General features: G+C 38.7%; 1 protein-coding gene across 8 annotated transcripts in view; it reads left to right on the top strand.

Annotated features, from left to right (window-relative positions):
- Positions 1 to 14,077, top strand: part of PPP2R3A (protein phosphatase 2 regulatory subunit B''alpha) — a 213,003-nt gene extending 198,926 nt beyond the window's left edge. For all 8 annotated transcript variants that reach the window (XM_078071623.1, XM_078071621.1, XM_078071627.1 and 5 more), the window contains one exon: positions 11,447 to 14,077. In XM_078071623.1, coding sequence (XP_077927749.1) covers positions 11,447 to 11,579 — 133 coding nt within the window. In that variant the 3' untranslated portion in view covers positions 11,580 to 14,077. The remainder of the gene's footprint in view (positions 1 to 11,446) is intronic.
- The last annotated feature ends 244 nt before the right edge of the window (positions 14,078 to 14,321 follow it).

Here is a 14,321-nt window from a genome sequence, read left to right as displayed (position 1 = left end):
GGGAATGGATATTTTCATGATCTTGAATGTTGTAATGCTCTTACAGGAACATACAAAAAGTCAAATTTTACAAGTATGAGCAATTCATTGTATGTCAGTTATACCTCAGTAAATAAAAAAACTAATAATACATGCAACAACATGGATGAGTCTCTCAAAAATATCACTCTATGTGAAAGAAGCCAAACACTAAAGACTAACATATTATATGATTCCATTTGTAAGAAATTTCTAGAAAAGGCAAAACTGTAGAGCCTTAAAGCAGATCAGTGGTTGCCTAGTTCCAGGAATGAGAGTGAATACAAACAGGCACAAAGGAGAGGAGGGGCAGATGGAGGGATGAAAATGTTATAAAATTAGATTGTGGTGTTGGTTGCACAATTGTAAAAATTTACTAAAACACATTGAACGCTTAAGATCAGTGAATTACATGTAAATTATATTTCAGTAAAACTTGTAAAAAAAAAAAGTAAGAGTCAAAAAGTTTTTCGCTTATGAAATTGGCAACAATTTTTTAAAAGATAATTTGTTAAAAGATAGTATTAATTCAGTAAATGTTTGTATTACTACTATATACTAAGCATTATTGGATATTCGTGAACACAGACAGGATCCCTGACTAAGCGGGGAAAACAGATAGATGCAATTAAAGTATCTTACCTTTTTTTTTTTTTTCAGAGTTCAAAGGGTTATTGATAAAATCAATGTTTAAATTTAAGGACATGAATTATCACTGCCCTGTGACACTGATATGGCAAATTCGAACCATTCATGCGGCCTCTTTAATAGGTATGCAGATCTGGCCTCCTGGAATCCACTAGAAAAATCCTTGGAAATACTTGATTTGCTTCTTTCTAAGAGAAACAAGCCCCCCCACACACACACACAAATATTTTTTTGGCTTTATTTTTTAAATTTATTTATTTTTATTTAAATTCAATTAACATATAAAGTATTATTGGTTTCAGAGGTAGAGGTCAGTAATTCATCAGTCTTATATAATACCCAGTGCTCATTACATCGCATGCCCTCCTTAATGTCCATCCCCCAGTTACCCCATCCCTCACCCCTCTCCCCTCCAGCAACCCTGTTTGTTTCCTATGCTTAAGAGTCTCTTATGGTTTGTCTCCCTCTCTGATTTCATCTTGTTTTATTTTTCCCTCTCTTCCTCTATGATCCTGTTTTGGTTCTTAAATTCCACATATCAGCGAGATCATATGATATTGTCTTTCTCTGATTATTTCACTTAGCGTAACACCCTCTAGTTACAGCCACGTCGTTGCAAATGGCAAAAATATTTCATTTTTTTGATGGCTGAGTAGTATTCCATCTTAACTGCTCTCATAGAGGAAGCACACTGCAGTAACAACTCACTCTAGGCTCACTACACAGTAAGACAAACACTTTCAGATACTGATGGTAGAAACAAATTGGCCCAGCCTCCCTGGAACGTAACTTGACAGTATGTAGCAACAGCCTGAATTAATACCCTTTGACTCACAATTCCAGTTTGTAAATAATCATCAGAAATTTGGATAGAATTGTTCTATCCAAACAATTGGCATTGGTCACTGGTCATTCTAAAATTAAAAAATTCAAAGTAACAAAAATGTACAGTAATAGAATGGTTCAGTAAGTCATGGTATCTATGTGTCATATTTTGCAAACATTTAAATTTTGTGTTTACACAAAAACATGACAGGGTTAGAAAATTGTAATATTTCATTATGACATATGTGTACATCTATGATATACAAGCTAAAAGATAAGGCTACAGACCATTAACTCTGGGCTGTGGGATTGCAAGTAATTTGCTTTTTTATACTGGTCTATAATTTATAAGGTTCATAAAACAAGCATGTATTACTTTGATAAATAGGAAAAAGGTTTTCTCCCTTATCTGTTTACATAGGTAATATGTTTAAATAGGTAATACATGGGTGGTATGTATTCACAGCAGAAGAGGTAGAAAACACAGATAAACAAAAAACTTCATCTAAAATCCACCATCCAGAGACAGCCTGTCTTCCCTTCTAGACATTTCATGTATAAAAAAAATGGAATTTATACTACATATTGTTTTGTAACCTGCTATAAAAGGAAGGAGAAAATAGAGATAGCAGGTGTAAACACTTAGAAGTTAGTCTAAAAAGAAGAAAAAGTGATGGCAGATAAAGAGAATAAATAACTGGCTCAAGCAGAAGTTCCTTCCCGTTGTGGCCCGCGGAGAAGGCAGTGGTGTGCCCGGAGGGAGAGAGGAGAGGCAAAGGGGTGCAGACAGCAGAAAAGGGGAGGGGTCATGAGAGGAAACACAGAGACCAGCTGTAATGAAATTCGACCAGTGTATATGAGAAGCTTCTGCTGGACACTCCTCTGCTCATGTTGTAGGAGATAAGATAAGGCCTCCATAACGCACGTGTGAGTGATGAGGTCCTGAGGGGAGAGGAGGCTTACAACAGCCAGAGCCTATAGAGTACTAGAATGTCAAAGGAAAAGGAAGACCTGTTTACAGTTGTTAATAGCTGACTGATACATTCAAAAGCAAGGCCAGACCCAGAATCCCAAGGTTATACCACCTAGGGCTTCATCTCAAGAGTAATTACAGATACATCAGGGTGAGTCTGTCAAACAAAAATTACAAGACTCAAATATTAGAAATGGAGGAAGAACGGTGGTACAATGGAAAGAGCAGAGGCTTAAGAAGGAGCCAGACCGATCCGGTTCTACCTCCTACTCACCAGCTGGGCAGGTTATCTGACTCCTGAGGCTCAGTTTCAGAAGACTCCAGCAACTACATTCCAAGGTGGTTGTGACAATCTAAGATAATATATCTAAACACCTGGCACATAGTGGATACCTGATAAACAGTAGCTATTACTATTATTACTACTCCCTATATGGGAAGAGATACAACATAACATCATGGTTAAGAGCATGGAATTTGGAGTTAGACAAACCTAATAATTTCAGACCCTTGCTCTATCACATAACTAGCTGTGTAGTCCCAGGCATCCAAGCCTCAGCATTACCTATACAGTGAGGGTACCACCTGCCACACTGAGCTGTTTAAAGAATTAAGACGATGTGTATAGTATCTTTATCCTTTGCCCTTAGGGATAGTACCTATGTCATCAATAAACACTGGCTATTGTTACTACCACTTCTGTGATCTTGGCCACATTAGATAACCTCTCTGAGCTGGAATTTAATCGGCTGCAACATTACCATCCCACTGCCTACCTTGTTCCCTTCATTCCCAGGGCACAGTACATGGCATGCATCTGGCACACAGTGAATATGATGCACAAACAACAGAACTATACCGAGAATTACATATAATGTATCCAATGGTGTCTGGCATATAAATGCTGGGAAAAATGGAGCTGTTTGTGTTTCCACGAGAACCTGGGCTTCTCCAGGGCAAAAACACTGGCTTTTTGTTTGGTTGGTTTTTTGGTTTGTTTTTGTTTTTGTTTTTTGTTTTTTTGTTTTAAGTAGGCTCCAGTGCCCAGCACAGAGCCCAACATGGGGCTTGAACTCATGACCCTGGATCAAGACCTGAACTGAGATCAAGAGTCGCACGCTTAACCGACTGAGCCACCCAGGCGCCCCCAAAGAACGCTGTTTTATTCATCTTTTAATCCTAGCACCTGGCAAAATGTTAGGAGATGTAGGAGATCCTTAGGAAATGTTTACTGAGTGGCACAGAAGGCAACAGTCCCAGCAGCCACCCTCACTACAAAGATAACTGCAGGAATCCAGACAACTTAACCCTCCAAAAACAACTTGAAATTCTCTATCTACTTTGCCATCTAACAAACATCATAGGTAGCCTTTGTGTCAGGTACCTGTACCACCTAATTCAAGGCTGGTACTTAAGTAAAGCCTTCAGTAGTAACCTAGCAATGACTCCAGATAGAAAGACTGCGAACACTGAGGCTGCAAACACTGTGAATTATCACATCTAGCATACAACATGATCACAGCATACAACAGCATTTGTATAAATTCAAGGTAATGAATGGTCTTGGGGGAAACAGACAGGGTGCCAGTTACGTAAATCAATTCAGCTGCCACCTATATGAAGATAACAGGTTAGGACGCTAAATTTATTTATAATTAACATTCTTACAATTTCTGCAATAAGAAAATTATGTGAAGCAGGCTAAAGAGTCCTCCATGTTGCTACCTTAGGAAACTGAGACCTACAATAAGCAAAAACAAACCTTTCTGCCAATTTGACAAATATCTGTTTACTTCACATTTTTAGTCAAGAACATTTTACATTATCGGGGTGCCTGGGTGGCTCAGTTGGTTAAGCAGCTGCCTTTGGCTCAGGTCATGATCCCGGAGTCCCAGGACTGAGCCCCAGATGGGGCTCCCTGCTCAGTGGGAGTCTGCTTTGCCCTCTGACCCTACCTCCTCTCGTGCTCTTTCTCTCAAATAAATGAATAAAATCTTTTTTAAAAAAAAGAATACATTATCTTAAAAATATTTCTCACAGGATTTTCTGGTATTTTACCAACAGCTTTACATTTGTTAATCTATTTTTTTTTTTTTTAATAGGATGAATGGATACCTCTTTTTTTTTTTTAAGATTTTATTTATTTATTTGACAGAGAGAGACACAGCGAGAGAGGGAAACACAAGCAGGGGGAGTGGGAGAGGGAGAAGCAGGCCTCCTGCCAAGCAGGGAGCCCGATGCGGGGCTCGATCCCAGGACCCTGGGATCATGACCTGAGCCGAAGGCAGACGCTTAACCGACTGAGCCACCCAGGCACCCCTACATTTGTTAATCTAGATTAAAAACAATTTTTTTTTATTCTGAGAGTCTTTATCTGATTAGTAGAGAAATAGAGGCTTGCTGCAGAAAAATTGGGAAATTTATTATAAAGAGACTAAAATCACCCTTGGTTCAGTCATCCAGAAATAACCATTATTTACACTTTAATATATTTCTTTTTGATGCTTGTTACTAGCATGTTCAAAAACATGACTTTTAATGCTTCAGAAGTGTTCTCTCAAGCAATAACTCACATCCATTTCTCTATTATTGGACATTTAGAAAATCTAAAACTGTTTACTCCTGAATGCTTTTAAAAGTAGTTTTTTCCTTTATATTAAATATAAACTTATATGAATTACTCTTATTTGTAAGAGTTGTACACTTCCATCAGCACTGGAAAATAAGGTGCTGCAGGCAAAGAAGGCCAGCCCAAAACCCACCAGATCATCTTCCAGGAATGCAGCTAGTAAGAGTCAAGTGTGGAGTAAGGGGTTGTGTGGAGTCTGACTATTCTCAACAAGGTGGGAGAATTTAACAGAGGAGCAGGGATAATGGGGAAAAGGAGGTAATGTGTATGTATATTGGGGCATGAGAAGAGAAAAAGAAGGAATGACAGGAATTAATATTCCAAAGTGTGTTATAATCTTACAAGTAAAATAGTTCTGAATCCATGTTTTATAGTGCTCAGTAAACAGCACCTTTCTGTGGACCTGAATTTAATATATGTTTTTAATTTTTCCTGCATTCAACGTAACAAGTCAAAGCCCAATTTTAATTTATTTCAGTAGAGATTCACTGGTACTTACTCAGTGCCAGGCACTGTGGTTAGTAATAAAAATGAATGAAACCCTATCCCTCTCTTCAAGTTCATAATTAGAATATATTTAACCCACATTTTTATACTATCTACATTCAAACTAAGAATAAACAACTGATGGCTCATGACCCTAGGGAACTGCAAGAGATCAAAAATGAAGTGAGATAAACTTTCTGAGGCAAGAAAGTGGATGGTACATATTAAGAAACTTTAACAAGAGTTGAAACAAAAGATTTTCTAGTTACTGAATGGGGTCAACAAGGAAATGCACTGAACCAAATATCCAACTTCTAAAGTATTTCAGTTAATCCATTTTATATAAGCGAGTTAGGATTTAAAAGTATAAAGGTAAGACTCATCCTCTCCTATTTCTAAAGCATTATAGACTCCAAATTAAAGAACTATTTAACATTTTATTCTATGCTTATGGCCACCAGATGTCATAGATTTCCTCAGACACAAACCCCGAATCAAATACTGTATCCCTTTACCCCTGCAAATAGAATCCCAAAAATGGAATCAAACCACAATTCCCAGAAACACCCTGAAACCACACAATTCCTTTTTTAGACCATATATGTGCCAGTCATTATTTCTGTTCATTCAAGGAATCTGCAGAACCAGCCTTAATACTTTTGCCCAGAAATTGCTCATCTGAGAAGGAAAAACTGCTTAGAGAAACAGGTTTCTAAAGGCAACATATTGCTAGCAAAAATACCCATTATTTTCCCTTACGCTAACAACACTATGTTAATACTAGGTTAAATAATTTGTTCTCAATTTGATACCTAGGCTTTCTAGTGAACTATTTGTGAATCCTAGGAGTTCTGCTTCAATCCTCTGACCCTGCTATTCATTCAAAAATAGCCAGTTTAATTAATAGAATACTTCATAAAATAATCTTCATTTGTGCCCTCAGGAATTCCTAGAGAACAGGATAAAGTTTAGACTCTTACAGTTCTGACTTCAGCGACTTCAAGAGGACTACTGCACCCTCACCATACTCCAGCCTTCCCTGACAGCTAGACACATCACTTCACAAAGAGCATTAGGACATCAGTTTTTATTCATCATTTTGAGCACCTAGTGCCTGGCACTATACTATATACAGCCCAAGGAAATTAGTGATTTGGAAAATGGACACTTTAGAGTCAAGTGGGGAAGACAGTTATATAATTGTGAAGGAAACAGAGTGAATGAATAATGGAGAGAGGACTTGCAATTTAGGGTGCTGAGGAAATTTCCTGAGGTGTTGAGAACCTAAAGGTTGAGAAGGAAATAGTTATGAAAAAACCAGGGAGCAAAAATGTTCTAGGTAGGGGTGCCTGGGTGGCTCAGTTGGTTAAGCGACTGCCTTCGGCTCAGGTCATGATCCTGGAGTCCCTGGATCGAGTCCCGCATCGGGCTCCCTGCTCGGCAGGGAGTCTGCTTCTCCCTCTGACCCTCCCCCCTCTCATGTGCTCTCTCTCATTCTCTCTCAAATAAATAAATAAAATTAAAAAAAAAAAAAAATGTTCTAGGTAGAGGGAGAAATATATGCAGTGGCTCTGAGGCAGGAAACAATGTGTTGAGGACATTTTAAAAGACTACTATGGCTGGAATATAATGAGAAACAGAGGAAAATGTGGCTGGAAAGATTCATAGGGGCCACATCATGCAGGGCCTCAGGAAGCTATTGAAAAAGAGCTAAACAAGCAGGTAATATAATCCCACTTACATCTTTTGAAGATAGTAATCTTCAGATCAGTAGTGGTACAAGAATAGAAGCAGGGAGACAAAATAAGGAAATCCTTGCAGACATCTAAATAAGAGATGGTGGTGGGGAGTAAGGAGTGCATGTGTCGTGATGAGCACCGGGTGTAGTATAAAAGTGATGAATCTCACTATATTATACACCTGAAACTAATATTACATTGTATGTTAACTGGAATTTAAATTTAAAACATTTTTAATGGGGCACCTGGGTGGCTCAATTAAGCGTCTGACTCTTGATCTCAGCTCAGTTCTTGATCTCGGGGTCATGAGTTCAAGCACTGCTTTGGGCTCCGTGCTGGGCATGGAGCCTACTGAAAAATTAGATAGATGACAGATAGATAGATGACAGATGATAGATAGATAGATACATACATACATACATACATACATAGACAGACAGATGTGGGACCTGGCTGGCTCAGTCAGAAGAGCATGTGACTCTGGATCTCAGGGTCATGAGTTTTAGCCCCACATCAGATGTAGAGATTATGTAAATGAATTAAAAAAAAAAAAAAATGGTTACTCAGGCACTGGGAATCAGGAACCTTTTAACCAACTGAGCCACCCAGGCGCCCCATTCAGGAACCTTTTAAATGCCATCTCAGGGGGGGCCTGAGTGGCTCAGTCGTTAAGTGTCTTGCCTTCGGCTCAGGTCATGATCCCAGGGTCCCAAGCCCCACATTAGGTACCCTGCTCAGCGGGGAGCCTGCTTCTCCCTCTCCCACTCCCCCTGCTTGTGTTCCGTCTCTCTCTGTCAAATAAATAAAATCTTAAAAAAAATAAAATAAATGCCATCTCAGATTAAAAGATGAACACAAGTTAACCAAAGGGTAAGGGCACTGCAGGCCACGAAGGAACATGTACAGTGGCATTCAGTCCCAAGACCATAATCCATTTTGACAAGATAAATAGCCTGGTATGGCAACAGCAAAGAGTATGTGACAAGAGTGAAGGCAGGAAGACCAGCTGTTAGAAAACTATTGCAATAGGGGCACCTGGGTGGCTCAGTCGTTAAGCGTCTGCCTTCGGCTCAGGTCATGATCCCAGGGTCCTGGGATCGAGCCCCGCATCGGGCTCCCCGCTCCGCGGGAGGCCTGCTTCTCCCTCTCCCACTCCCTCTGCTTGTGTTCCCTCTCTTGCTGTGTCTCTCTCTCTCTGTCAAATAAATAAAATCTTTAAAAAAAAAAAAAAAGAAAACTATTGCAATAATCCAAGCAATGAAAATATAGTGCCCTGAACTAAATCAGTGGCAATAGGGAGGGAGAGGCAAGATTGTGTCCATGTATTATTGTAAATGGTAGAAGAGACTGGCTAGATTTGAAGAAGGGAGGGCAAAGGAGGAGGGAAGAGAAACTTGGGATCACTGGATTTCTGGCTTTAAGTGGGTAGATTATGGTAGAGCCAGGTGTGTGGGAAGGATGAGTTCAGCTTTGTATATACTGCCATAATGGAAGAGCCATAGAGTAGGCAGTTGGATACATGGCAGTCTCCGGGTTAGAAAGAGGCTGGACATGAACATTTAGAAACCACAGGTAAACAAGTGATGAATAAAGCCTTAAGAAAGACTGACTGTCCAGGAAAGTACAAAACAAGAACACCTTAATCCAGAACGCTGGGATGCACTGACATTGAAGAGACAAGAGTTAGAGCAGGGTTTCTCAACAGCACTGATGCTTTAAGTTAGATAATTCTGTTGTGAGGTATTGTCTAGCACATTGTAGGATGTAGGTAGGATCCCTGAACTCTACCCACTAGATGCCAAGAGGACCTACACAGTTGTGACAATCAAATATGCATCCAGGCATTGCCAAATGGCCCCAGGAGGGAAAAATCACCCCTATTTGAGAAACACTGAGATAGAGTAGAAGTCTCCAGGACACTGATAAAAGGTTCTGAATGAACTCCCTCAATCCAGAAGATTCCTCCAAAGTCTCTGTGCATAGTACTGCTCTTGGTGCCCTTAAAGTATAGAAGATATAACGGTCGCATTCCACTATAACCAACCCACAGGGTGTTGGAGTATCTTTATGTACTAGATTGGATCAAATCCATTACTAGAAACCCCATTTCTGGTATGAGGCTACAGTGGGAAAAAATATTTTGTAAAAATCTTATTCACAAATGACACACGAAGTATGTGAAACTGCCCCCCAATACAGGATTAGATGTCACCATCCTGTTCCAGTAAGCCCCAGCATTTCTCTATCATGAGAATAATACCTAACATTTTCCAAGAGTTTATGATTTAATCTCCACTTGACCCTTATCAGGGGTAGGAACTGCTATTATAACTCATTAGTTGAAGAAACTGATGCAGAGGGGGTTAAGTAACATGCCCAAAATCACATTAAGTGATCAAACTGAGATTGGAACCTGACTTTTCCAAAGCCCATGCTCTAAGGCTAAACACTTTTACCATTATTCCAGATGGCCTCCATTAGGGTACAAGTTCTGTGAGGAAGGGGCTAGTTCTGTCTTTTTCACCATTGTATTCCTAGCATTTGGCTCATGCTTGGAATAGAAGCTCACATATTTATTGAGTGAGTCTCAGTTCAGGCCTAACTTACTCGCAGATCTGTACCGAGAAGATCCTGAGAGCTCAGTAAGTTTGAGCACCAAGAGGAAGAAAATGTCTTCCACTCTTGACAGGAAATAAGCAGTCACAGTAACTGATACTGCATTGCTAGAACTAACTTTTGAGAATTTTGTTCCAGAAATGGGAGGCTCAACCATCAACCCTGCCTCACTTCCATTAAAGCAGTACCCTCCCTAATGCCTCCTTATGCAGCAGATGCCAGTTACATTGAGGCCTCAAGGAGGTGGGGGAAGAGTGGAAACAGAAATTAAGTATAGAATGGACTATTTCTGCAAAATGAAGTTGTAAATAATTTTTGATAGGATCAAAATTTGGTACTCGAGGATAAGTTTTCCAAACATCAGACAGGCTTTTTTTTTTTTAACATTCTCTACCCTCTATTCAAAAATGTTTTAGAAAGTTGAATAGGTATTACCTCTACTACTGGACATACCTGCCTCAACATATTTTTCCTCATTAGACAGCCTTGGTATCTTTTTGATGAAGGGACTGTATGTCCAGAAATTTCTGCAGATACTGTGCAAAGTCCTCGCAAAGGATGAAAAGATTAAGCTGAGGATACCAAATACTGTAACAGACGTTGGTAATTATCATGTATATTTTTCTGGGCCCAGATGTAGCCTCTGCATTTTTATCAATTTAATATTTCAAGCAGCCATCATTCCCACTAGATAAAATACTTTTTTGTCCCTGCCTAAGGCCACTCTCAGGGATAGCCTAGAAGATAATGGAACTCAGGGGATATCAATAACTTCTAAGGGGAATAAGCAAAGGAAATATGCTGTGAAGTTCTGTAAAGAATGTAAGGAAATCCGTGAATGGGCTTTAATCTGCTCTATGTATATACTTGCACATCTAAATGTACTTCTTGGGGTGCCTGGGTGGTTCAGTCGTTGAGCATCTGCCCTCGGCTCAGGTCATGATCCCAGGGTCCTGGGATCGAGCCCCGCGTCAGGCTCCCGGCTCCGCGGGAAGCCTGCTTCTCCCACTCCCCCTGCTTGTGTTCCCTCTCTCGCTGTGTCTGTCAAATAAAATATTTAAAAAAAAAAAAAATGTACGTCTTGGAAACCATGGAAGCTATAAAGCAACTTGTGGGGTGAGAATGTTCCCCACTCTGCATGGAAGCCACTTCAATGAAGGCATTCATATAAAGCTTGTACTTTATGGACCTCACACCCTCCCCAATCTAGCCCCATCCATAGTATGTTCTCATTCCCACCAATGCTCCTAGGGAAAGTTAGATACAGCACATTTTCAACAAATTCTAACATGAACTTGAGCTTTAAGGAACAGGGAGAGTATGTTTTCTGTTCTAGATGGAAGCATTTTCTCCAGTGCGGCTTAGTTGTTAATAGCTGTCATTTTAGCAACTGAGGGTACTTTTTTGCAAGCTGGCGGTCTTCAGTCCCTAGTTTGCCATATTGACTCCTACCCAAACATTGACATTGAAAAAAAAAAAAAATCAGTAACTCACTTTTATTTGTTCTTTCAGCTCCTTTGAAGATTATGAAACAGAGGAACCTGTCTCTCCCTCTGAAATTGGAAACAAAGGCAATAAAAGTAAAATAGTAACCTCAAGCCTTTCAGAGAAATGTGGGAAGCTTCAGTCAGTGGATGAAGAGTAGCTGCCAAGGTCTTGAAAGAGAGATACGTATTTTAAATGTCTTTTTCTTGTGGAGATGCTCCAGTTTGCGTACTGCTTTTTAAAGGCTTTGATTTCTACAAGTGTGTATCTGCACTAGGATCTTTAAAACATTTTTAAGCAATAGGTTTGGATACACATACTCAATTTGGGGGACTCCTCCAATTTGCCTCAAACCTCTTGCAGAGCTTTTCCTCCAAATAAATACAGTGATATACACCTTCCAAAGTCTGTGAATCAGCACTCTTCACCCCTGAATGTACCAAGGATATCTCGGGGACAGTGCCAAGCACAGTTCTCTGCACAAAAGCAGGAGTTGCCTCTGTTGTCCAGCATCCCTGAGGCCCCTCAGGGCTCCTGTGGAGCCCAGAAGAAACCTTCACTTGCAGAAAACTTGAGTCAAAAACATTCTGGAACTTAAAAAAGCAGTTAAGGGCCTCCAGAAGTGACCTACCCCTGGTAATAAAAGCACTGCCAAAACATCTCAGAGACTTTTTAAATATGTGTACTGGAGTTCAAAGATACTGAACTTACTTGTTTAATGTAATTTCACAATGACCTGCCAAACTACTAGTCACTTTACATCCTCAGGTATTGTAACCACTGGGCCTTCCAACCTTGCTGGCAAGTTCTGAATAATCTCTCCCCATCCTGTGGATCTTATATAAAATATGATGAAAAAACTTCTAAGTACAGAATTTGACTCATACTTGAAAAAAAGTTTCCTTTTAACTTATCTAACATTTGTGAATTACTGAATGACTTATTAATCTCCAAATTAGTTGATACCCCATCTGTACTTCCTATTAAAAGGCCTACTTGAAGACTTAGTGATATACAAAAATTCTTACCAGATGTATTCCTTTCATCACTGAATATTAGACTAAGCCAACAGTAAAGGCCTCAATCTAAATATTATCCCTTCATATTGAAAAGGAACTACTATTTCACATATCCCATCACCTCAATAATTATCACAAAAATGGAAGAAAATAGTGATGCCACCCATAAAAGAAACCTGTTTCATCTGTACTATAGTGGTAGATGTGTTCATTACAGAATTTTACATTTTTTCAGCAAGCCACAGTGCAGCCAAATCCTACAATATCCTTAAAGATAACTGAAAATAAACTATGAAAATGGATGGACATTTCTAATAGTGTAAGTGAAAGAAACTCGCAAGAAACTTTAACATCCATCTGTGTCAGTCATCACCCTTTCCCCTGGGTTTTTTGCTTTAACCCCAAGTCCTAAATGTCAGAATAGTGTCCCTGCCAACCTGCTTTGGTTCCCCCTTACAGATGTGAAAGTCAAAAAATGAAATAAACTTTGGGCTTATGGTAGGCAAGAAGTAGAGATAAGTGCAATTTAGGAAATGTACCATCAACTGGTACAGTAATAGTTTTTTTTTTTTCAGTATCCTCTGTTGCCTGTTATTTTACTTTTCATATCAGAATTAATCTTCCATTTAATGGTTACAGAAAGTGATAAATATTAAAATTTGGCATCTAATAGTTCACAAACTAAAAGCTTAAAAATGACTAAATTTTTAGGAAACACTACATGCAATAACCCAAACACACCAGTAAATTAGGATTAAAAGTACTTGTGATACGTGAAGTTTACCATCTATTCCATCCACCCTTTACCAGGGAGAGAAAGCAATTACTTAAATTTCAGATTAAAATATTAAAAAGGTAGTATTTTTCTTAGAATCCAGATATAGTTTAAAGGTTTTATTAGTCATAATGATCTAAACTATTTCTAAGACTCATCAGCAAAAAGTAAAAAATTTAATTTTCCAATATACATTTTTTTTTTTAATACTACTTGGCTTTTACCTTGTATCTCCTTACTGAAATCCTCTTGCTTTTACTTTGGTCTGTATTTGGTTTCAAAAGTCTGTAATTACTATAAAAAGTAACAGCTACCAATATCATTCCATTTAAGATAAAGCTATTTTAATTTAGGTTACCCAAACTATCATATTTTCAGACACAAGTGTTTCACTGTAGTCCTTTCTTAAGAGTTGAATGCAAGAAATGTGAATTCCAAGGAACTAGGACAGTATATATTTGACTTCCCGGTAAAGATCTCACTGAATAAAATCATTACTGCCCAACTGGAAATTTCAAGTTTTTACAATATCCCAGGCTGCTTAATAAAATTAAATTAAATTGAGGGTTATCATGGTGTTGATGCTGTTCAATGAAAAATGAGTTTCACAGCAAAACATTAATTGCCAACATACTCCAACTAATGAAATTCTGTGTATTTTCCCTGCATTTTATCTATGTCATTGTGTATGATTCAAAGTGTTTATAAAATTCTAGATTGATTAAATGAGGTAAGTCATTGCTCAACTTTTGGAAATGTTATGAAAGTGTGTTTGGGTGGAGAAACCTGCATGATTTAACTTGTTTTTGTTTTTCCCTTTTTGCAAAACTAAATAAAGAGACAAGTTGTCAAATATGAACCACATTCACTAAGGTAATCACTACACACTTTTGGTTTTATTCACACTTGCACCTCATTTTTATATTTGAGAGAGTAACATTGTAAACAAACTTGAGTTTCAAAGATAACTCTTTGAACCCCTGGGAAAATCATAAAGGAATTTCTAGAAGGATAACACAACCTCATAACTGAGAAGTTATTTTCTTTGGGGGGATAAGGAAGAGGACTAGATACAGGGAATGAGAAGTTCACAGGGATCAAAAGGGAC

Source organism: Halichoerus grypus, chromosome 1 (genome assembly GCF_964656455.1).
Source record: "Halichoerus grypus chromosome 1, mHalGry1.hap1.1, whole genome shotgun sequence".
In the NCBI taxonomy this organism is placed as follows: Eukaryota; Metazoa; Chordata; class Mammalia; order Carnivora; family Phocidae; genus Halichoerus; species Halichoerus grypus.
Note: the sequence above shows the minus strand (reverse complement) of the source record. Positions and strands in the feature narration are given on the sequence as shown.